Here is a 23332-nt window from a genome sequence, read left to right on the forward strand (position 1 = left end):
TCACCAGCATTGCTGTCAACATCACCTTGTTGCTCCGTTACATTCGCATTCGGATCATAATGAGATATTTGGAAAGCATGGCTGCCAAAGCCCAGCTCCTTCCCCACACAACCTATTGTAGAGAGCCAATGATAGTTCAATGCTTCTTGAGGTGACAAGCTTGAAGCAGAGGTGTCAGTGTCTGACAGAGGTTATCTCATTGAGGTGTGGCAGTTGGTGGTACTTCTCCTGGGTGATGTCTCTCTGACTCTGATGATGTGCGAGTATTACAATGTGACAAAACTAATTATCCTGTAAAGTTTGTTTTGTAAATATCCTTCAGGTATAAGTAGGTTTCTCATAACAAATTGAAGATAACACGTGGCATGTTTAGCACAATCATTACTACCTATGATGTGTGAATGGCAGGTAGATCACATGTTTATCAACCTGACTAAATCAAAGGAACAGTACATTTTCAAGGAAATTTATAAGCGTTAGGTCAAATACTTTTACAACTGTTGGTGTAAATTGTCCCAAATACATTAAAGACATATTCCTCAAAAAGATTATTCTAGATTTTCTTATCTTCCTACATCTTCCTACATGTGCAAAATATATTAAATCTAATATAAAATGTAGGGTTAATTGAAGTTATATAAATTTTCCTGCTCGTTTGTATCATTGTTTAACTTTTATTTGAATAAATGTTTTACCGTGAATCAATTCTAACACACTTACTTGTCTTAAGAGTCTTGGAATTGGGATCTCGGAAACTGTCCATAAAACAAAACAACGATGGTCTGCCTCAATTGTGATGGCTGAGTGGGTTAGATGGCTGAATTTGTGTGCTGGCGATGGTGTGCTCTGATGGTGTGAGTTCGAATCCCAGATGGGACTCAACCCAACAAAAGAACTAGCATCTGTACTATGAAAGTGTAATCCCAAATATGACATGTTACATTTGACCACTTCCTAAACAGCATTGTGTGTTCATGGTCTGCTCATGACAAGATCTTGTGGAAATAGTTAATATTCACAAAGACAATGTTCACTGTTCAAATGGCTGATAAGTGAGTAAGTGGCCATGATCCCCCCTGTGTAAAGTTTCTTGTAGTGGGTGTGCCTGACGTGGATTGCACCTCAAGGAATCTATTCATACCTATTCAGAAGAATATGTATACATAATTCAGTTACCTGATTTAACACCGGTTTCTTCAAATACCTCTCTTACTGCAGTATCACCTACAACAAAAAACAATGAGTGAGTGAATGGGAAGTGGGTGAGTGGATGGGTGCGCAAGGGTTTTTGGTCTGTGGTTGTGTGGGTTGGTGAGTGAATAATGGGAAGTGGTTGAGTGAGTGAGTGGATGGGTGGGCAAGGGTTTTTGGTCTGCGGTTGTGTGGGTTGGTAAGAGAATGGGTTCATGAGAGAGTATTGGTGGAGCAGTTGAGTGACTGAATGGATTGTAGGGTGAGCGGTATGTGTGGTGATGAGCAGTTGAGAGATAGGGTGAGTAAGTGGGTAAGTGGTGAGCAAGTGGTTGAGCGGGTGAGCTGGTCTGGGATCTTTGGGTCAGCTGTTGAATTTATGGGAAAATGAGTGAGTCAGTTGATTGATAAGTGGCCAGTCAAAAGATGTTCAGCTATTGGGAAACATACACCAAGTATGTACAATAAATAAATACACAATACTGGGGTTGACAATCCTTTTATCAAGGGGGTTTAGAGGGTGAGTAAGTGAATGAATTTAATGCCACTTTCAGGTGTAAGCTATTTCAGTAATAATGTGTTAGTTATGAAGGGTCTGTTAAATGTGGGAGTAAGGCCCTAATGTGAGTGAGTTTATTTTTGCGCTGCTTTTAGCAATATTCCAGCAATATCACGGTGGGGAACACCAGAATGGGCTTCACACATTGTGCCCGAGTGGGGAATCGAACCTGGATCTTCGGCATGACAAGCGTACGGTTTAACCACTAGGCTACCCCATCGCACTCCTAAAGTGAAGCACTTTGTAGACATTGTTGAAACCCAGAACCTATGTATGAATCAGCTGGGGAATCAAACTCTCCTGCATGAGATACAGTGACATACACCAACAGGTCACACATGCCCCTTGCAGCCTGACAACAACACCAGTGTTATCAATGTTTGTCTGCCCCCTCGAATCTCTCCACCCCTCCGCTAGGTGATAAGTCTTGTACAGTATTACCTTCATGCCAATAACATAGTTATCCCCCAGACAAGAAAAGGTAAAGCTTTATAAAAGAAACACAATTGCCATTGATTATTACATTAGCAGCATAACTACTACTCCTAGGAAATGGACAGGGTAAAAAGAATATTACATTTGAGATTAACTTAAGTATATATGTTTGTAGGTGTAATATTCCTTTGATGTTGGCCTGTATCAAGTAAGTACAAAGGTAGGTATGCACACATTCCTGCGTAGGTGACAATATAGAATGGCAATTACATGTCAGACTGTCACTGTGGGTATCTTAGAGTACATGGAAACAAGCACTTAGAACAGCGTAATTGAGATAGACATGTTTCATAAAGCCTAGTACATGACACTGGATCAAAAACGTGTGAAATGTACAGACATATATTACAATCTTTAGTCTTCCCACAACAGACAGGCCCTGAAGATTACATTGTTTATTTCCAATACAGTCACACTTTATCTGTCTGGCCAGAAGCTCATCCTTCAACTGAAGGGTCTGAGGATCTTAGCTTCGACATGGTCTCCCTCAAACTGGGTTATTATCACACATATCACTCTCTCCACTCCTACGACTGCAACATTGGAGAAAGTTTCAACCAAACAAAGACGGCTTTCTGACTAATGTAACCATATTGTTAGCACTGTATCTTTATTATGAAGGAATCATCTGTCCATAAATCTCACTGTATTAGTCTTATCATGAAGCTGGCTAGTTTATTGTATTCATCTTGTCACTTTCATCAAGGGACCATTGCTATCATTCACTCAGTTGGTCGCTATTCTGTGAAAGGTGATGCAAGGATTCTCAGTGGTCTAGACTAACGCATAGTCTCTGAATATATATAATTTTGATAGTAACAAATAAACCCATTTATATTGAAAAGGAGCTCCAGTGAGATGTGAGATTCAGAACCTGAAAAATCTAGACTTGCGTCATTTAAAGCTTTAGCATTGCAGGGATGGCAAGGCAGTAAGTAGGATGTCTCACAGCCCCTGAAACATACTATTTTCCCTACAGCCCAGCCCTCCCTGCTGATCTCCCCGGGGCCCCTTTTCAATTTAAATGGGTTTATTTGTTACAATCAAAATTATATATATTCAGGGACTAAGCGTTAGTGTAGGCAGTAAGGAAAATAATGTGGTTACGGGACTGTGAGACAGACTATCAGTGGTCCAAATACATATATTTGCTGTACGAGGTGAACATTTATCTGGTGCTTTCAAAGATCATTGTGCACATTTCACTACATATTTTACATAAAAACAGTAGTCTATGTCACTATGTGGACACTATAAATTCTCTAACAATCTCAAATATTGCTTTCATAAAAAATGTTTTCTCACTGGAAATACTTCACAACCTGTTAAACAACTGTTTGACCTCAGTAAATATATACTTCATTATTGTGTATACGTTTGGCACTCCCTGCTCGTACTATATATAGTTAACAAATCTATGTAGGTTTTCTGAATAATAAGTCTTGTTTCTGTTCAAGACATGTAACATCTGTTACTAGTTTATCACAGACATGAAACAATTTCATTGCTAAACAGATCATTTTTTTAATTAATGGGTGTAGCAAATTAAGGGTGACAGTATGATAGATTAAGATAAATAGGCTATCAATATGGAGTTAGCTGACAAAAGTAGCATGTTCATTCATTTTTTTCCCTATTACAAACATAATATTTCAAATAGTTCCTCGTTAATGGATCTCCATTCACAGTACAGACAAATCTGTCAAGTATGTATATAATTAACATAAGTTTCTAATCCTGGCCTGTCACTTGTGCAGTCAGCTGCCACTTACTTAGTGAAATAGACATGCGTACCTTGCACTTCTATAAGGTGTGTGGTATGTATTGCGGCTGTCTGCCAATGAATGAGGCCTTGCGTACACTCAGAAATGTTCTATCTCACTTAATTGAGCATATTATGATGAAGCGATAAACCTGAAAAACAGCTTCATATCTACTGCAAAGCTTATCATTTATTTGAAAGAAAGAGCATGTAAATCTCTTTTGCCTTACAGAAAAAAATACTGCATTTCTAAATCTTATCCAAACAATTCAAAGTGTGGTTTATTTAACAGAATAAGTTAAGCTCTGGTAAGGATGCCTGACATTCAGTTAGATATCATCAGAAAAGATAATAAATTCTCATTGCATATTTTATTTTCAAACACGAAAATGTTTGATAAGCAATATTTGTTAATTGGGATGATTTGTCATTACCGTTCTAAGACAGATGATGGTGCCAGTAGATAATGACATATTGAGCAGTTAGCAAGGTTAATTTTTCTGAAAGCAATGAACACACTTTGGCATCTTACCTAAAGTTTAATTAAGTGTACACATATTTGTTTACATCTGTTTAACTATTCATTAGCCATTGAATAATTCTGCTAGTGTGGTTTGGTATTTATTACAACCTGTCATGTATAAGGAGTCTTATAACAAATAGTATAAGTTAGTGTGTTGCCTACATGAAGTGATGAGTGAGTGAGTGAGTGAGGTTGGTTTCATGCTGTATTTAACAGTATACCAGTTACATCACAGCATGTCAGGATATACATTTAGAGATCCTCACAATTCAGGGATATACGCACCACATTACATTCTAGAAATGTAGATCTTACATTAAAAAAGATACGCTATCTCAGACCTCTAAGCTAACAGCTATCATAAATATCACAAAAAAATGTCACTCTAAAGACAAAAGGAATTGATTTTCACTTGAATCTCCATTGTGAATAATAAGAGAAAGCCAATACATAACTTTCCTTCACTCACTGGTTGAAACAAAAGCTTAGTTTAAGTGGATGATTATCTCCCTTTATCCTGTTTAAGAGGTGCGAATTATCTTCCGATACACCCGCAACTAACAAGACTTGAGACGAACACGTACGTCAAAACAAGGACTATGTTACCACAACATTGACCTGGTCCTTGTGGTAGCCAAAATGCCTTCGACGCTTTGTACATCAAAGAGGAGAGTTCCCTGTCTTACATGCGTCCATTGTAGATTGGAAATTATCTATACTAATTCTCTACTTGAAATGTCTGAGTGTCTAGGCTGAGCTGTGGAGTTCTACTCACACCTTTGAAGTCACAAAGAGGTTTGATTAGGAACTATTTATCATCATTAAATAATAGTTGAAGCAGTAGACAGGGATTTGGGGACTTACGCTGTCATTGAGGAATGGACAAAGTAACAGTGTTTCGGCTATGGGTGAAGATGGAGTCATTGAATTCTTTTCAAATGCTGTGGTATTTTTATAGGGCATATGACAATGGCATTTAGGTACTGTGTGATTAATAGAAACATGGCTCAATGGAGGGAGTCCATTTGTGAGGACAAAGAGTGAATGAATGAAATGAAGAAATTCAAAAGGCTCTGTGAATATTGTCCTGATTTATATTGTACAGGTCACACACAAAGGTAGTGGATTACTGGTTACATTCGCAACAAAACAATTACTGAGTCGGTCGATCCTAAAACTTCTTCTGAAATGTTCATTTGATAAGTAGATTTGTTTGCAGATTTCAGTTATACTTTGACAATGTTAGTGGTAAAAAAAAGAATACACACATTGTCTCCATTTGAGCATATCAGTGCTTGAAATATAAGTTCAGCAAATAATCTTTATCAGTTTCCTAAATTTATGCCACTTAAGTGCACTCACAAGGCACATGAATGTCACCATTTTTACACCTATCACACTGCAAAAATAGATATCAACATGGCTCATTTTGATCTATATCACTTCATACGCTTTGTATTTTGTTTTTCGCAATGAATCTTCTTTCAACACAAACCATTTACAGTGATATTCAATATCAACTTTTTTTTATCTACATTTAATATCAAGAAGGGTACTTTAAGATGTTTTGTTTCTATTTTTCAGGTTGATGGATTTGTAAACCAACCACAAACTTAAACAACTAATCCTTCTCCGACAAATATTCGTGACCACCCTACATGATGTAGACAACCACAGTGTAAAGTGAACTTCGGTTGTGTATGCATTACCCCTCAGCTTTACGGAATTATAGGCATAAAGTACTGAAAAATTATTAAGAAAGTTGTTGTGAGTGTGTTGGGTTTTACTCTGATTTTAGCAATATTCCAGCAATATGATGACAGGGACACCAGAAATGGGCTTCACACATTGTACCCATGTGGGATATCGAACCTGAGTCTTCAGCGTGATGAGTGAACGCTTTAACCACTAGACTACCCCACCGCCCCTAAGAAGGTTGTAAATATTTGTAGAAATATTTATACTTTTTAAATTCATTCAAACATGATCCATCTTAAAGAAAATGATGTATGTTGTTTACAGCCATATATGTTGTTTACAGCCAACAGGCATGACTGCGCCAGATAAGTTATGTGCTCATGTCTCCAACATCACATTCTTTCACATAAATAACAGTATTTTTATTGTAACATCCTTGTGGGGTCTATTATCACCAGACTCATTTGAGAACACTGACAGTGAACCCTTGATATACTGGCACAACACCTGCAAACGTTAATGAGGCTGAACAAGATGATGGCAAGTTTTGAAGATTTTATGTACACTTCACAGACCAGCATCATTGATCAATATTCAGTTTGAATGGCATTATATCAATTAAAGAATGTATGGATTACTGTGTGCATTGTTGGATGATTAGGGATTTATAAAATCTGAAGTTTGATTTTAATTTCCAAAGTTTCCAAAAAATGTACATTTGAGTCAGTGATGAAAATGAACATGTTTTAGACAGCCAGTTAACACTTTTGGTGTGTGTGTTTTGTGGTACATATTTGTCATAATTCATTGTACTCTGAAATGTTAATGATGAAAACAAAATCGGTTTTAATTAGAGTTACATTAAATAATTAACTTATAAGTTATAATGGTAGCAAAAGTAAATGAGTTTGTTTTTTAACAGTTTACTTATGTTTGGTTGGCAGAATGTATACAATTAGCTTTCTTTTTTTGTCACATTTCACATTTTGGGAGGTGGCAGATTCATATGCAATGTTTATACAGCCTCACATCACAGCCTACTCCCTCCATTAAGGCAAAGTAGCTTGTTTGGCCCTAAATCTTAAAAAATGTTTCTGAAAGATCCTTGTGAGTTGTTGCTGAGGTTATGAACCGGAACTGATCTCACAATCACAAAACTTCTGTATATTCAAGGAAAGACATCAAGTTAAATGTTCTTTCATTTCAGTATAAAATGTACATCCTTTGGTCAGATACTACAAAATCATATTGCTATCAATAGTTAAATAAGTTTTATACAAGAACTATAGTGATATACATCATGACATTATAGATGTTAAATCACAGTTACACTTCAGCTGCACCAGAGAAGTGGGGTTGTCCTAAGGTTAAAGCCTTTCCTTGTCACACAGAATTGAAGTCCCATGTTCAGTTCACCAAATGTCTACAAAGTGTCCCAAACTATGCTGGAATATTACTCAAAGCATCATAAAATCACTCATTCCCACACTTCAGCTATATCTGTAGTTTGTCTCAGAGTCCCTGAACTGCATTATTTTCCCTACTGCCCAGCCCTTTCTGCAATGCTAAAGCCCTGAATGAAGCAAGTCTAGATTTCCCCAGGTTAATCACCCTTCTCACTGGGCCAATTAAAAAGGAATATTATGTTCCTATCAAAATGATACATATTCAGAGACTAAGAGTTAGTGTGCTATATCTGGTGTATATTACAAATATATTTCAGTTAACAGAAATACCAATCATGAAGCACAAAAGTACTCACAGAAATAGAAATAAAATGTTTTTTGGCATTTATTTGTTTATTACTTCATTAAAATATGTAGTTTTAACATATTAAAATAACTATGTAACAAATATAAAATAACTCGGCCTTTTAATTTGGTCCTTTAATCCTTTTCATCCAAAATACCATTTTACAGTTAAAAATAACAAAATTTGCATATTATCAACAAATTTAAAAACATGTTATAACTTATGTCACATTCAACAATGGGTGGTAACTACTACCTACAGCACTGTTAAGACGGGAAGATGCATTTGCACGTGCGTTGACAATCAAAGCTATGAATGAACTTGTAAAAATAGTAAACGTTCAACAAGAGTACAGACATGAAAAATGTACTGAGAAAATACCTCAATCAATTATTTTGTATATCAATTAGGATAAAAGGAATAAAGGATCAATGGTGTATGACGTTTTTAATAAAATATATTATGTACATCTCATTTGCATGCTTTTGCATATATCAAAACAATACATCTTGACTGGTGAAATTTCAAGGGGTAAAAATGACATGATTTACTCTCCTTTAAACTTATCTATTTCGGATGATTTTACAAAGTGTTTTAGAAACAAAAGTTAGGAAAAACAGTGGTCATAGAGTATTTAACAATGAAACTTAGTTGTGTTAAAAACTACGAAATAAATGTCAAAAAACATTTGATTTCTATTTCAGTGAGTACTTTAGAGATCTTATCACCTGCTGTGGCTTGACCTCCATGTCTTACTAAGTACACATATTTCTACAAGTCACATGAGTGAGTGAGTTAGTTGTGTTAAAAACTACGAAATAAATGTCAAAAAACATTTGATTTCTATTTCAGTGAGTACTTTAGAGATCTTATCACCTGCTGTGGCTTGACCTCCATGTCTTACTAAGTACACATATTTCTACAAGTCACATGAGTGAGTGAGTTGGGGTCTACTCCAGTTATTTCACAGCTTGCCAGCTTCCTTTTCGAGGAAAGCCCGAGGTGACGCAGGTCCTAACCAACAACGCATCATATTCAGGGTGAACTGTACAGTCACCGTGTCAACCCGACAAAGTGGGCTGCAGTGCCTTGTTCCTCCCATGCTGAATCCAATCAGTAAATTGCTGTACATTGAAAACATACCAAATCTAACCTTCACATAACCAGAGGTTGGGGATTTTTTAAGTCAATATATATTTTTAAGCAAACAACTTAATAATAACTTTATCTGGGAATAAATGTGAGTCTTATATTGAGGGCAGACTTTTATTTTGGAAGGAAAATTATTCTTAACTCTATATACTACCATACTCTCTGAGTCTACACTGGCTCTGATGGACTCAAGAGCATCTGTTCAAGAGTGAATAATATACCTACCTATATCCTCCCCCAGGTCTGACAACCCACCAGGGAACTTCCACAAATTAAACTGAAAAGAGCAACGGGGTCAGAAAATCACCACAAGGAAAAAACACATTAGAGTTATTTTACTGGAGCTTCACTCATTTTGGCCTTATCACAGATCCTTATGCTGTCGGTATGTGTCCTGTGAAGATCTAGGATAGGTTAGAACTTAGAATAGGTCTTGAGTTTTTGCCATGGCCTGACCAATCAAAATCACGATAAGTCAATCGATAATTAAGCCTCTCCACACACACAGGTTGCTGAAGACCAATTGTAACCTGCATCTTCACTGGATGTCTGCCAGTCTGTCTTCAATACATGTCAATATTCAGCCCCTGAATCATGCTGTTACAGGAGATGGTACCACTGTCACCCATGATATATATACTGTTGCCCCTGTCCTAGTCAATATATTGTAACTGGTACCTGTGTGAACATACTGTCTCTGTATAAGATGTATAACTTTTAAATGCCAGATTAAAACACATCAAATTCGAGTTCACAGTTAATACTGCTCTGAATGTCTCAAATGAAATTAGCTTGACTTACCACTTCGCTAGAACTAAGTACTATTTAACACAGAAGTTTCTTTGAGTTAGTTCAAAATGGAAAAAAGCAATGGTGATATTTTTCAGCATGTTTATTTTTCAGTTTTTTATGTCAGAAAAAAATCCACAATGACAAGGAAAACTAGTTTAAATTGCCTGAACACTTTATCTTTGATTGATAAGAAATTAAATACAACACAACAAAAAACACCATGTAGTGAGTCTCTGACTACTGCAAACCTTTCTCAGAAATGCAAACATGTTACTGTAAAATTTTGACATCATGTCCACATTCAACAGTAGCAAGCAAGCAGTCCAAAATACAAAAACAACCACCCTAAAGAACTATTCAACTTCCATTACTTACTTTGCTGTTTTTATCTTTTATGACAAGCACCTGTTGAAGATCTTCTCTGACAACAAAGCCTGAAGTAAAAAGGAAACACAAATAAGCAAAACGTTCAACAAAAACATTTTTTCTTGCTATTAATATAAATACATGACACGACTGTACCAAAATCTCACCATATTTTTTCTTTTTCCTCTCAACTTAATAATTCGAGGACATTAAAACAATCTGGCATGTACACATGCACACACAAAATAAAATGAGGTCTTCAGGAATATTGCAAACTTTGGAATACCACTATTGTACGTACCTGATGCTCCAATTTGGTGGGTAGCAAACCGAGGTGTCCTGTCAGACTGGGAAGGGTGAAGCCAAAGTTTCAGCATGGCCTTGTCCCCCTCGGCATGGTGAAATGTGAAGCCATGGTCTACTGCAGCAGCAATCAGTCGACTGTGTGTGAGGGGCACCTGCAGCCACACTGCTGACCTATCCTCCACCTGCCAGGACTGAAGGCACTCTGTGTAATGATATAACATTAATGCCTAAGGACTGAAGGCACTCTGTGTAATGATATAACATTAATGCCTAAGGACTGAAGGCACTCTGTGTAATGATATAACATTAATGCCCTAGGACTGAAGGCACTCTGTGTAATGATATAACATTAATGCCTAAGGACTGAAGGCACTCTGTGTAATGATATAACATTAATGCCTAAGGACTGAAGGCACTCTGTGTAATGATATAACATTAATGCATAAGGACTGAAGGCACTCTGTGTAATGATATAACATTAAAGCCTAAGGACTGAAGGCACTGTGTGTAATAATATAGCAATAACACCCAAGGACTGTAGGCACTCTGTGTAATGATATAACATTAATGCATAAGGACTGAAGGAACTCTCACTAATAATATAGAAATAACTCCCGAGGACTGTAGGCACTCTGTGTGTAATAAAGTACCAGTAATGTCCCTGGACTGTTGGCACTCTGTGTAATAATATAGCAATAACTCCCCAGGACTGTAGGCACTCTGTGTAACAAAGTAACAGTGATGTCCCAGGACTGTTGGCACTCTGTGTAGCAATATAACAATAATGTCCCAGGACTGAAGGCACTCTGTGTAATAATATACCAATAACATCCAAGCAATGACGGTAGGCAAGCTACTGTGTCTATGCAGAGACCATATACCGAGGGACAGGCCTCAGCATATATATATCGGGATATGGTCTCTGGTCTATGTAACAATGCATAAACTGAGACCTAGTCATTGTGTCATCCTAGCCTATGTCACCACCTGCTATATTTCCCAGCCAAGACTTGAACAACAGGCAGCTTTGATGTAACCAGAGACCATATAATAGACTATTATATGGTCTCTGATGTAACATGGAATATTCCTGTTCATATTTATGCATATAAAACTGACATGTTATGAACCTTTAAGTGTGGAACTCTTGCTGTTGCATACCTTTAAGTTGTGTGTGGAATTGTTGCTCTGTTGTGCTGGATGGAAGCTGGGCGAGGTTGACCGTCACACCATTGTGTTGATCCTTCTCGTATTCTAGACTGGTCATTCCTCGACTGATCGACGTCAACAAGGGCAGCCGGCATCTCATACATCTTAGGACATGCTTGCCAGCTGTCTTACACAGCGCCATCTTCTCAACAGTGAATTCTGACAAAGGACAAAGGCGGTGACATTGGAATGTACAAGGCACGTTTAGTATGAATCAAGATCATGTTCCTGAAATAATCTACTGTAAAGATATCTTTTCACACCCCAACGTTAGTGCGGGGATGATTAACAATGTTTGGAGTTTGAATTAATTATTGGGATAATTCTGAATGCCATGACAGGCGACTAAAAGTGAGGGTTGTACTCAACCATATTTTTCATTGATAAAATCTTTGGAGAAATCAGTAGCAGACGACAATATTGCGACAGTTGTATGGTATGTAAGGGTAGTTATGCAACTCGGAAGGTCTCAGTCGTCGTGTTGTTAGTGCTAAATTTGATTTCTCACAAAATACGATTAATTAGCTCCTTGTTCTGTGACTAAAATATTGCTCGTGACTATGTCGTCTTCTTACCTGTCCGGGTTGAAAACAGTCGAGTTGTCAGTGACTCAATCGATATCCCTATCAGCTGTTAGGGGATATTAGAGTTATCTGCCCTTGAATGGTATGTTACGGTTTTGGTGAAGGTTTCAGAAGGAAACGAAATAAGAATGATTGTGGTGTTTACAAGCATTCCATTTGGAGGGTTCCTATCCAAATCTTAGTATGTATTCCCTTGTAACATAATGTTTCATTTTTGCAATGTTATAACATTTCACAATTCCTTTGAATGGGACAGGGTTTTGTAGCAACGCCGCACTCAGAGAAGTTGGTATGATGCGTCCAGACAAACTAGTGAGTTTAATATTACGCCGCTTTTATTAACATTCTCGCAATATCACGGCGGGGAACACCAGCAATGGGTTTCTCACATTGTACCCTTGTGGGGATAATTGAATAGTGAGTGAGTATGCTTTTAAGCCGCTTTTAGCAATATTCCAGCAATATCACCAGAAATGGGCTTCAGATATTGTACTCATGTGGAGAATCGAACCCGGGTCGGCGTGACGAGCAGACTCTTTAACCGTTAGGCTACCCTCGACGCCCCGGATAATTGAATAGGCGTGAAGATACGATGTAGACTACACAAAGTAATGGAATGCTAAGAGAAGTACGGTTCATTCCCTTGATGGTCACGCTGTGAGGGAGATATATAGTGAGTGAGTGAGTTGAGTTTTAGGCCGCACTCAGCAATATACCAGCCATATGGCGGCGGTCTGTAAATAAACGAGTCTGGACCAGACAACCCAGTGATCAACAGCATGAGTATCGATCTGCGCAATTGGGAACCGATGACATGTGTCAACCAAGTCAGCGAGTCTGACCACCCGATCCCGTTAGTCGCCTCTTACGACAAGCATAGGTTACTGAAGATCAATATTCTAACCCTGACGTTCACGGGTAGATATAGCCTTCATAATACAAAATAAAGTACGTTAGGCTTTAAAAAAATTTATTGGTGATAATAAACAAAATACACCAATAAACATATTTTTCTTCTGTTTTCTGATATACATGTTTTTAATGTATATGCATATTTTAACGATAACAGCACTGATGAATTCATGGATATATTGATTGGAAATGCTTTACGATATAAAAAACCCAGAATAAAACACAAATTTTATACATATCAACCTTCATAAAAGCATATTTATCACCAAAGAGATAATACATTATCCCCATGTCCCTGACAAGCACCAATGATGAAAATTTATATCAATATCTATCAATATTAGAGAACGCATTATCACATTCCTGGGTGAACTGGTCTGCAGATATTAAGTCTGGGACAGGCAAACCAGTGGTTGATGGCATGACCACCTATCCACGCTACTGGGGTACGGTGACATACAATCAACCAGGTCACACAGTGTGGCCACTTGATCCTCATTTAGTCGCCTCTTACGACAAGCACGTGGTACTGGGGGCAACGACGAGAAGAAATGACCGGTTCTAATCTAAGGTGTATTGGTTGTTTGGTTTCATTGATCCACATCGGAAGAAGTTGTGGGCGATGTTGTAAAGTCTCTCTCTCAGCGTCGGCCGAAGACGGAGGCGGGGAACGTCAACCTTTGGGATGACAGGGGGATGAGAGGCGTACTCGAACAGGTGACCTGAACAGAAGATGTGGTTTATTGAGGGGAGTAGGCGAACAGGTGACCTGAACAGAAGGGGTGGTATACTGAGGGGAGTAGGCGAACAGGTGACCTGAACAGAAGGGGTGGTATATTGAGGGGAGTAGGCGAACAGAATACCGCAACACAAGAGGTTGTATACTGAGGGGAGTAGGCGAACAGGTGACCTGAACAGAAGTGGTGGTATACTGAGGGGAGTAGGCGAACAGGTGACCTGAACAGAAGGGGTGGTATACTGAGGGGAGTAGGCGAACAGGTGACCTGAACAGAAGGGGTGGTATATTGAGGGGAGTAGGCGAACAGGTGACCTGAACAGAAGGGGTGGTATACTGAGGGGAGTAGGCGAACAGATGACCTGAACAGAAGGGGTGGTATATTGAGGGGAGTAGGCGAACAGGTGACCTGAACAGAAGGGGTGGTATATTGAGGGGTCCTACTAGACAGGTGGATGTGGGGACGTTAAAATATATGCTCATTTTGGAACCAGACACCATGAAGAAATAGAACCGCACGTGTGGTCTGAACAGTAGATCAAGGTGGTATGACGAGGGAAGTAAGTGAACAGGTGGAGTTACAGCAGTTCACAAAATATACTCATCTTGTAACCGGACGCCATAAAGACATACTAACTACTGACTCAAGACTCTGGGTGTTCCTCGCAGGGCCTTCATATGTTTGTCAATAAAATTACTCATAAAAATTGCTTTCTGTACACGTTTCTAGAATACTTCTACCGATCCAATACCCCGAAAGCTTACCATCAAAACTGATGTCGTCGCAACCGAGGTCGTCACTGTTGAGTGGAGATGTGGACGTGACAGGTACCCGCAGTGTTAACGCCTGCACAGAAATGACACAATGTCATGTTAGGAAGTGATTCCTAGGAAAACTTACAACAGCTGACATACACGTTTGTTATCATCTGTGTGAAACTGGAATTGCCGATACAGGGATGTAGTGATGGCGAATGGTAGAAAATGCACCCTGTGCTATGGAATACGTTGTATTTCAATATCACTTGACGTTGTGCCTCTAACATCCGGGTGGTGATAAACGCCAATATCTCTTCACAGACGCCAAGGCCAACAGTGAGTGAGTGAGTTGAGTTTTACGCCGCATTCAGCAATATTCCAGCTATATGGCAGCGGTCTGTAAATAATCGAGTCTGGACCAGACAATCCAGTGATCAACAGCATGAGCATCGATCTACACAATTGGGAACCGATGACATGTGTCAACCAAGTCAGCGAGCCTGACCACCCCGATCCCGTTAGTCGCCTCTTACGACAAGCATAGTCGCCTTTTGTGGCAAGCATGGGTTGTTTAAGACCTATTCTACCCCGGATCTTCACGGTTCCCAAGGCCAACAGAGCTTAAAAGCTCAAAGGGTTTGTGAAAGTGAAAAGATTTAGTATGTATATTACACACATTGCTTCATAGGTCATATATTCACCTTATGTACGTATTGTTTAACTATGTTTTGCCTACATGCCGACGTATGGGAGCCGTGGGAGTTTGTTGATGTAACAAGGAACAATATGTAGAGCAATAATTTCTGTTGGTACAATCGCCATCCCACTAAATTGTATTTACTCAAAGAGGAAGCGGTGATTACGACAAAGAGATACTTAGCTTGATGTGGCCTTACTTGTACGACACGGCGGAGAGTTCCCCACTTGGCCTCCTTTACCACTTTCTCCGTGTCTCGTTCATTCTTCTTCTTTGCATCTTTTTCCTTGTTTGCACCCTTTGTTTTCTTTCCACCCATTGCCTTCTTTGCACCCATTGTCTTCTTTGCATCCTTTGTCTTTTGGGCATCATTTGCCTTCTTTGCACCCATTGTCTTCTTTGCATCCATTGTCTTCTGTGCATCCTTTGTCTTCCGTGCATCCTTTGTCTTCTGTGCATCTTTTGCCTTCTTACATTTTGTCTTCTCCTCAGCGTTGTCACAACCTACTAGGAGATTAAGTTTTATCAAATATCGTTCGTGTGTTTCTTTGACATAAAACAATAAAAAAATATTTGATTTGAAATAGATCTGATAATACTGTATGTTTGCTTGTAGTTTAACGCCGCATTCAGCAATATTCCAACTATAAATAATCGGGTTTGCACTTGGTAACATTCTCATTGGGCATCGTCGATCTTCGCAGGGATGCTCTACAACGCTACAACCTTATATAGTCTCCCTGATCTTCGCAAATGGGATACGATGACTTGCATCAATCAAGTACGATAGTTTGACCACCCGTGTCCGTCATTCGTCACTTACGGCTAGCATAGTTAGCTGGAGAATGATTCCAGTCGATTCTTCAAGGGTCTGTGTGATTGTCTGTGTGTCTCCTAGAATTCTTGGGATTACAAAGGCTGATATCTGAGATACTCTGTTTGGAAACAGTTATGTTTGCTTTATTTGAGAACAGCAGCAAAATACATGTAATGTCGATAAATTTATATCAGAATTTGTTTTTAGACTAAGAGCCAGTTATGAACAAGAATGGCACACATCGCTTGTAAATAGTCCTAAATTTTCACTTTATTCTTGTTTTCAAATCTCATTAAATGTTGAATGTTACATAAAAGATTTATCAATTTCAAAATTCCGATCGGCCCTTGCTAAATTCAGATGTTCTTCACACCGCCTCCAAATTGAAACCGGTCGATATATTAATCAACCCAGATCAAATAGATTATGTTTTGTATGTAAAGATAACTTTATTGAAAATGAATTTCTTTTTATTTTGGTATATATATGTTATCAAAATCTGAGATGTTTGTATTTACCACATAAATTCTATTCAAATCCCACTATTCATAGGTTTAATATGCTCATGTCAACTGGTAATCCAGATATTGTAAAAAACCTAGCTATTTTTATACACAATGCAATGAAACTTAGAGATTCACTTCTATGCCAATAATATCATATTTCCTTTTGTAAATTTTGTAAATTAACTTATTGTCTTCAGAACTATATATGCACATATGTACCGCTCTGAAATCCTGAAATGTAGCCTGGGCCTATGGCCTCCACTACAAAGAAATAAAGATTGATTGATAAGGAAACAATTAATACCAATTACCATTTACTTGGTTCCCGTTTTGATCAGTATTCTCAGCCTTGACTGTATTAAGATCCAAGTGACATTGACCCCCGAGGCTGACATGTTCAAAGGTGGCCTTGAACCCTGAAGGTGACTCTTGTGGTTTTTTTCTGGTGCTTTCAGTATCAGCGAGGTAGCTCTCCATCTCAAGGTCGATTAATACCAGAGACATATTCACCTAGAAAAAGTTGCCCAAAGTCGATTTCAACTGATGCAATTATTGCGATGCATGGTAAAATATGCTGTCAACAAAACAATGGTTTGCTTTCTATTTCTATAGATAAAAATTCAGAACTACGACACAAGACATTTTATATTTAAAGAAACAAAAATAGAACTAAAAATAGTATATCTGTGCCGCCTGCTCGAGTATCAAATCAGAAAATGTAATGGTTACTTAACAATTCGGTGTTAAGTATAATGATAATGTCTATAAAAACCCTTCCTGTTTTCTGGTTAGTAGTTCATCTAAGCTGTCACGTGTCACATGTGGCCCGTGCTGCCCGTGAACGGTCCAACAAGCGCCACGTTTTTCGTTTCTTCACGCAGGCGTTTCAAGTATAAAACTCGACACTCAGTTAAAACAATTCTGTATTAGAGATGCATTGCCTAGTTGCGAGCATGAAAACCTACCTTTACTGCAACAGTGTGCGTGACGGTTTTAAACGATGAGAACTTTTTCAAAACACGCGCCGCTCTGACTTGTCTTGTCTGAACAATGACGACGTCGCTATCATGCATTATGACGTCATACACAATCAAAATACTATTCCCCTTTCACAAGCCCGATTGTTCCGGGTGCACCGGTGCTGACCAAGATTTAAACAAGTTAACCTTTGTTGGATAGAGTTAGCACATGTTAACCGATTTATGTCATACTTGCTGAACCAGACTTTCCCACACCTACCTACTGAATCCATGCAAAGGGTGCGGTTCTTTGGTTGCGGCAACCTCCAAGTGACGTGTTCGTTAAAACCAATCAAAAATGAAGTATAATTTATCAAATAAAACATCAATAACTAAACGATCAAATAAATAATAACGCCATATATATGTATATCATTTATTAATAACATCATATATATACACGTATATAACTTATTAATAACGCCATATATATGTATATCATTTATTAATAACATCATATATATACGTAAATAACTTATTAATAACGTCATATATATGTATATCATTTATTAATTACATCATATATATATACGTATATAACTTATTAATAACGCCATATATATGCACATCATTTATTAATAACATCATATATATACACGTATATAACTTATTAATAACGCCATATATATGTATATCATTTATTAATAACATCATATATATACGTAAATAACTTATTAATAACGTCATATATATGTATATCATTTATTAATTACATCATATATATACGTATATAACTTATCAATAACACCATATATATGTATATCATTTATTAATAACATCATATATATACGTATATAACTTTTTAATAACATCATATATATGTATATCGTTTGTTAATAACATCATATATATACGTATATAACTTATTAATAACGCCATATATATGTATATCATTTATTGATAACACCATATATATGTATATCATTTATTAATAACACCATATATATACACGTATATAACTTATTAATAACACCATATATATGTATATCATTTATTAATAACACCATATATATATACGTATATAACTTATTAATAACACCATATATATGTGTATCATTTATTAATAACATCATATATATACACGTATATAACTTATTAATAACACCATATATATGTTTATATAATCAATGTGATAATACCATATACAATGTATATATATGTACATATTATGTGTGTCTGTAAACAAGGGATTTCAGCATATATATAATATTAATTATATATCGTTTGTGCTCTTTTTATCGTTGATACATACAATGTAGAATTTGATTTTGAACAGATTTTGCGGCTGTGTGTGATGTCATCAGCTATTTAGAATTTCCATGCGTCTTAACTATGCAAATAGCAGCTTTGTCAAATAATGATAAGCTTGAAACCTCTCAGACCTGTGTTATAGCAATACACTTAGCTGTTTTATTCTGCTCGATCCTTGCTGCCATTTAGCATGAAACATGTCTAAAGGATAGAGTTCGTTGGAAAAAATAATTAAGCTCTGAAACATCAATTTGTTTAAAACTGTTATGCATAAAACTTTCATGTCTTCTACAAAATGTATATGTTGATCATGTATAAAATTGGATATGAACCCCAAAAGAAATACCTACATTCTGACAAATATGTCGAATCCAGTTTAACGAAATCAGGGGCGTAGCTACCATTATATAGGAATAGGCCCGGGCTTACACATGATTTTTGCTAAAAAGGTTGGGGAAGCCCTCCAAACTATCTAAATACAAAGTTTTGCAACCTATCGGGCTTACACGAAAAAATGGGCTTGCAACGCGCCTGGAAATTGTATGTAGGCATATTGCTGTATCTCGCGATTTTGAGCATGAATCTTAACGCCATCGTTTTATCATACAGTCTTCCAATAGAGACCGTATAAACGAGGGCGGAAGTAACGCGAGCGACATCTACCGGCCAGGTGTGAAACTAGCTGTCACAAAGCGATGGAAGATATATTACTCGTCAGGTGACAGGTTGTAAATAGCTTCATGTAATGTTATATAATGGCGAAGACGGAATATTATGTCGGCTTCATCATCATCAGTCTTTGTCTAATTTCATCAGGTGAGTTGGTGATAAATAAATATATTGTTAACATTTTGTAACCTGATATGGCGTTGAGTCAAAGGTAAAAGTTAACCATAAGAGAGTGTACGATATATATAGTATGGGACCATTTGACAGTTCTAGAAAGTTTGATTGACTAAATGTTTAGCAGTTATGTCAATTTACCGGCACCAGCTGTGTATGATTAAATATAAAACAAGGACTGGCCAGTTCTTAGCCACCATATAGCTGGAATATTGCTGAGTGTGGCGTTAAACAACAGACAAACAGCTCTGAGCCACTCCTCTGAGTTCGACAGTGTGCTATGTCTGAATGGGTCTCCGTGTAAAATAAATCATGCATGATATGGTATTTCAGTAGCCCCTATAAAATCAATACAATATTGTATCAAGATACAAGGCTTAGGTAACATTCACAGACTTGTAATGTTACTACACCCCCAAACACACACTGTTGAACTCCCTTCACCTCACCCTTCCTTCTTTCAGTGAAGTCATCCTTCATCTGCTACAACTGCCTGTACCCTGACAAAGGGTGTGGGGATGACTTCCAGCCCCTGGTGCCTACCTCTTCTTGCAGTGGATCCTGTCTCAAGATTCGAGGAGAACGCTGGTGTAAGTGGAACAATGGATTGTTCAGAATAATTTAATTCTTTATTGTCTTCATTATGGACTTGACTTCTTATAATTTGCAAAATTTGCAGCTTGGGTTTGTCCAACCCCTGGGGGGTCTGATCATAAACATTATAAGAGAAAGGACTCTTCATAGGCTACTTTTCCACAAGTTTAAACAGCATGACATAATCGAACATGCTCATTCTCTCACATATTCTGTCTTCAGCCGGGTCGGTTCGGAACGTGGAGGTGTACCGACTGTGTGGGGCACAGATGAAGGAAGTTTGTGAAAATGATGTGATGTACAACGGCATTAAAACAACTCGATGTGCATGCAACTCCAACTACTGTAACCACAGCAACAGCCTCATTGCATCATGGTTGACTGTCACTGGCATCATGGCAATATTTTTGTCATTATGAATTAATTTTCTTTGCACAAGAAATAATACTGGACAATAACCCCAAAATCATTGGAAGCTTGTCTTCATATTCAGTTGAAATTGAGTGTTATTAGAGATCATACAATTTCCTGTCTTCAGTCTATTAATAGTGGAGTCCGCGAAGATCCGGGTTAGAATTGATCTTCAGTAACCCATGCTTGTCGTAAGAGGCGACTAAAGGGATCAGGTGGTCAGGCTCACTGACTTCGTTGACACATGCCATCATATCCCGGAGATTGATGTTCATGGTGTTGATCACTGTATTGTCAATATTGCTGAGTGTGGCGTAATCTAAACTCACTATTAATAGTGGACGTACAATCTCTACATGATAGATTTCTTCCCTTTCACAAGCAACCAATTAAATGAATTTCAGAGACCAGCTGTTTAAATTTTGAACTAAATTTGAAAATTGTTTTAAATTAAGACCCAAAGCTAGAGAGGTCTAAAATGTTTGTTTCAGACTTGAGGCAAAATTATACATATTTTAGTGCTTTCCTCAGATAATTATTTTTAAAAGTCTCACCTAGGTAATGAACCTTTAGAACTGAACGCACTTCTACCTTTAGCTGTTGATTCTTGACATACTTGTGTGTAAAGAGAACAATTGTAGTAAGATCACATTGTCCATGTGCTTAGTCTGTAAATATTTCTATCGTGCATAATGTATTAATCACCTTTGATATGTTTTCTCATCACTTTTGCATTGAGAAACCAACTTATTTTCTATATTAATCATGTTGATAATCATTTCTACAATACATATTGAGAAACATTTTTTTACATTTGTATATTGGTTAATTGGAAATAATTGGAGATTAAATCCCTCAGAAAACCTCATATCATATGTGGTTAATTATCCCATCTTGACATGATGTACATAGCACAAAGCAATACTGTACATGGAATTGAGTCCAGTGATGAAACCTTGCTCAGCTTTGTTTGTTGACCTTTTATACATAAATCCTTTACAAAAATGATGTGGTATTTGTTGTTATTGATGAAATTGATGAAAGTCATGGGATAAGGTTGTCAGATCACCAATCTGTGGGTGATAGTCCAGTGATACCATTTGGCCTGGTGTCCCCAATCCAGTGACACCATTTGGTCTGGTGTCATCAATCCAGTGACATCATTTGGTCTGGTGTCATCAATCCAGTGACACCATTCGGCCTGGTGTCCCAAATCCAGTGACACCATTTGGTCTGGTGTCATCAATCCAGTGACACCATTTGGTCTGGTGTCATCAATCCAGTGACACCATTTGGCCTGGTGTCCCCAATCCAGTGACACCATTTGGTCTTGTGTCATCAATCTAGTGACACCATTTCATCTGGTGTCATTATTCCAGTGACGCCATTTGGTCTGGTATTCCCAATTCAGTTACTCCATTTTGTCTGGTGTCATCAATCCAGTGACACTTTTTGGCCTGGTGTCCCCAATCCAGTGACACTTTTTGGTCTGGTGTCATGATTCCAGTGACACCATTTGGTCTGGTGTCATCAATCCAGTGACACCATTTGGTCAGGTGTCCCCAATCCAGTGACACCATTTGGTCTGGTGTCATCAATCCAGTGACACCATTTGGCCTGGTGTCATCAATCCAGTGACACCATTTGGTTTCTGTCATCAATCCAGTGACACCATTTTATCTGGTGTCGTCAATCAAGTGATGGAGAGTGGAAAGTCGCGGTTTCGATCCCTGACCGCGTCAAACCAAAAGGTGTTAAAATTGGTCCCTGCTTGGCACTCGGCATTAATGAGTACAACAAGGACTAGTCGGCTCGGAGTCAGTATAATGTGTCTGAGTGGGGTATTCATGCTTCACTGCGGCATTCATGCTTCACTGCGGCATGGTATCTCAGTGGGCTAGCACTATAAAACAAGCTTCAATCTGGGCTAGTACAAGCAGCAGCACATACACATACACACGCACGCACGTTGTCATATGAGCGAAATATTCTCAAGCACGACGTTAAACCCAATTTCACCTCACATTTGGTCTGGTGTCATTAATCCAGTGACACTTTTTGGTCCGGTGTCATCAATCCAGTGACACTTTTTGGTCTGGTGTCATTAATAGCAGTGACACCATTTGGTCTGGTGTCATTAATAGCACTGACACCATTTGGTCTGGTGTCATTAATCCAGTGACACCATTTGGTCTGGTGTCATTAATCCAGTGACACCATTTTATCACGATAATATCTCCAATTTCCTGTGTACAGTCTGGTGTCTCCAATTTCCTGTGTACAGTACAGTGTCTCCAATTTCCTGTGTACAGTCTAGTGTCTCCAATTTCCTGTGTACAGTCTAGTGTCTCCAATTTCCTGTGTACAGTCCAGTGTCGCCAATTTCCTGTGTACAGTC

General features: G+C 38.0%; 3 protein-coding genes across 3 annotated transcripts in view; 1 reads left to right on the plus strand and 2 right to left on the minus strand.

The window, feature by feature from the left end:
• LOC124266209 (nucleoside diphosphate-linked moiety X motif 6-like) overlaps positions 1 to 12445 on the minus strand; it is a 45956-nt gene extending 33511 nt beyond the window's left edge. The window contains exons 1-6 of the mRNA XM_046701017.1: positions 12381 to 12445; positions 11758 to 11964; positions 10592 to 10798; positions 10300 to 10358; positions 9358 to 9409; positions 1177 to 1224 (exon numbers count right to left, since the gene is read on the minus strand). Coding sequence (XP_046556973.1) covers positions 1177 to 1224; positions 9358 to 9409; positions 10300 to 10358; positions 10592 to 10798; positions 11758 to 11947 — 556 coding nt within the window. The 5' untranslated portion in view covers positions 11948 to 11964; positions 12381 to 12445. The remainder of the gene's footprint in view (positions 1 to 1176; positions 1225 to 9357; positions 9410 to 10299; positions 10359 to 10591; positions 10799 to 11757; positions 11965 to 12380) is intronic.
• Positions 12446 to 13682: 1237 nt separating this feature from the next.
• Positions 13683 to 17872, minus strand: LOC124266211 (cylicin-2-like). Its single transcript, XM_046701019.1, has 5 exons — positions 17782 to 17872; positions 17128 to 17326; positions 15693 to 16000; positions 14803 to 14884; positions 13683 to 14023 (listed from the first exon to the last, which is right to left on the minus strand). Exons 2-5 carry the CDS (start codon positions 17318 to 17320, stop codon positions 13863 to 13865), a joined length of 744 nt encoding a protein of 247 aa, XP_046556975.1. The 5' UTR covers positions 17321 to 17326; positions 17782 to 17872; the 3' UTR covers positions 13683 to 13862.
• Positions 17873 to 19738: 1866 nt separating this feature from the next.
• LOC124266218 lies at positions 19739 to 21942 on the plus strand. Its single transcript, XM_046701029.1, has 3 exons — positions 19739 to 19902; positions 20394 to 20519; positions 20746 to 21942. The coding sequence occupies exons 1-3, from the start codon at positions 19842 to 19844 to the stop codon at positions 20940 to 20942; spliced, it is 384 nt and encodes a 127-aa protein (XP_046556985.1). The 5' UTR covers positions 19739 to 19841; the 3' UTR covers positions 20943 to 21942.
• The last annotated feature ends 1390 nt before the right edge of the window (positions 21943 to 23332 follow it).

The sequence above is a fragment of the Haliotis rubra genome, unplaced genomic scaffold, assembly GCF_003918875.1.
Source record: "Haliotis rubra isolate DU_JTF1 unplaced genomic scaffold, ASM391887v1 Scf124, whole genome shotgun sequence".
Taxonomy (NCBI): Eukaryota; Metazoa; Mollusca; class Gastropoda; order Lepetellida; family Haliotidae; genus Haliotis; species Haliotis rubra.

Coding starts and splice junctions, on each gene's coding strand:
- LOC124266211 (XM_046701019.1), bottom strand. CDS start 17,320: ATGTCTCTGGTATTAATCGACCTTGAGATGGAGAGCTACCTCGCTGAT. Junction 14,885..15,692: donor CTCTCCGCCGTGTCGTACAA/GTAAGGCCACAT, acceptor ATTTCTGTGCAG/GCGTTAACACTGCGGGTACC. Junction 14,024..14,802: donor CGACGACATCAGTTTTGATG/GTAAGCTTTCGG, acceptor TCTTCTGTTCAG/GTCACCTGTTCGAGTACGCC.
- LOC124266218 (XM_046701029.1), top strand. CDS start 19,842: ATGGCGAAGACGGAATATTATGTCGGCTTCATCATCATCAGTCTTTGT. Junction 19,903..20,393: donor TCTTTGTCTAATTTCATCAG/GTGAGTTGGTGA, acceptor TCCTTCTTTCAG/TGAAGTCATCCTTCATCTGC. Junction 20,520..20,745: donor GATTCGAGGAGAACGCTGGT/GTAAGTGGAACA, acceptor TTCTGTCTTCAG/CCGGGTCGGTTCGGAACGTG.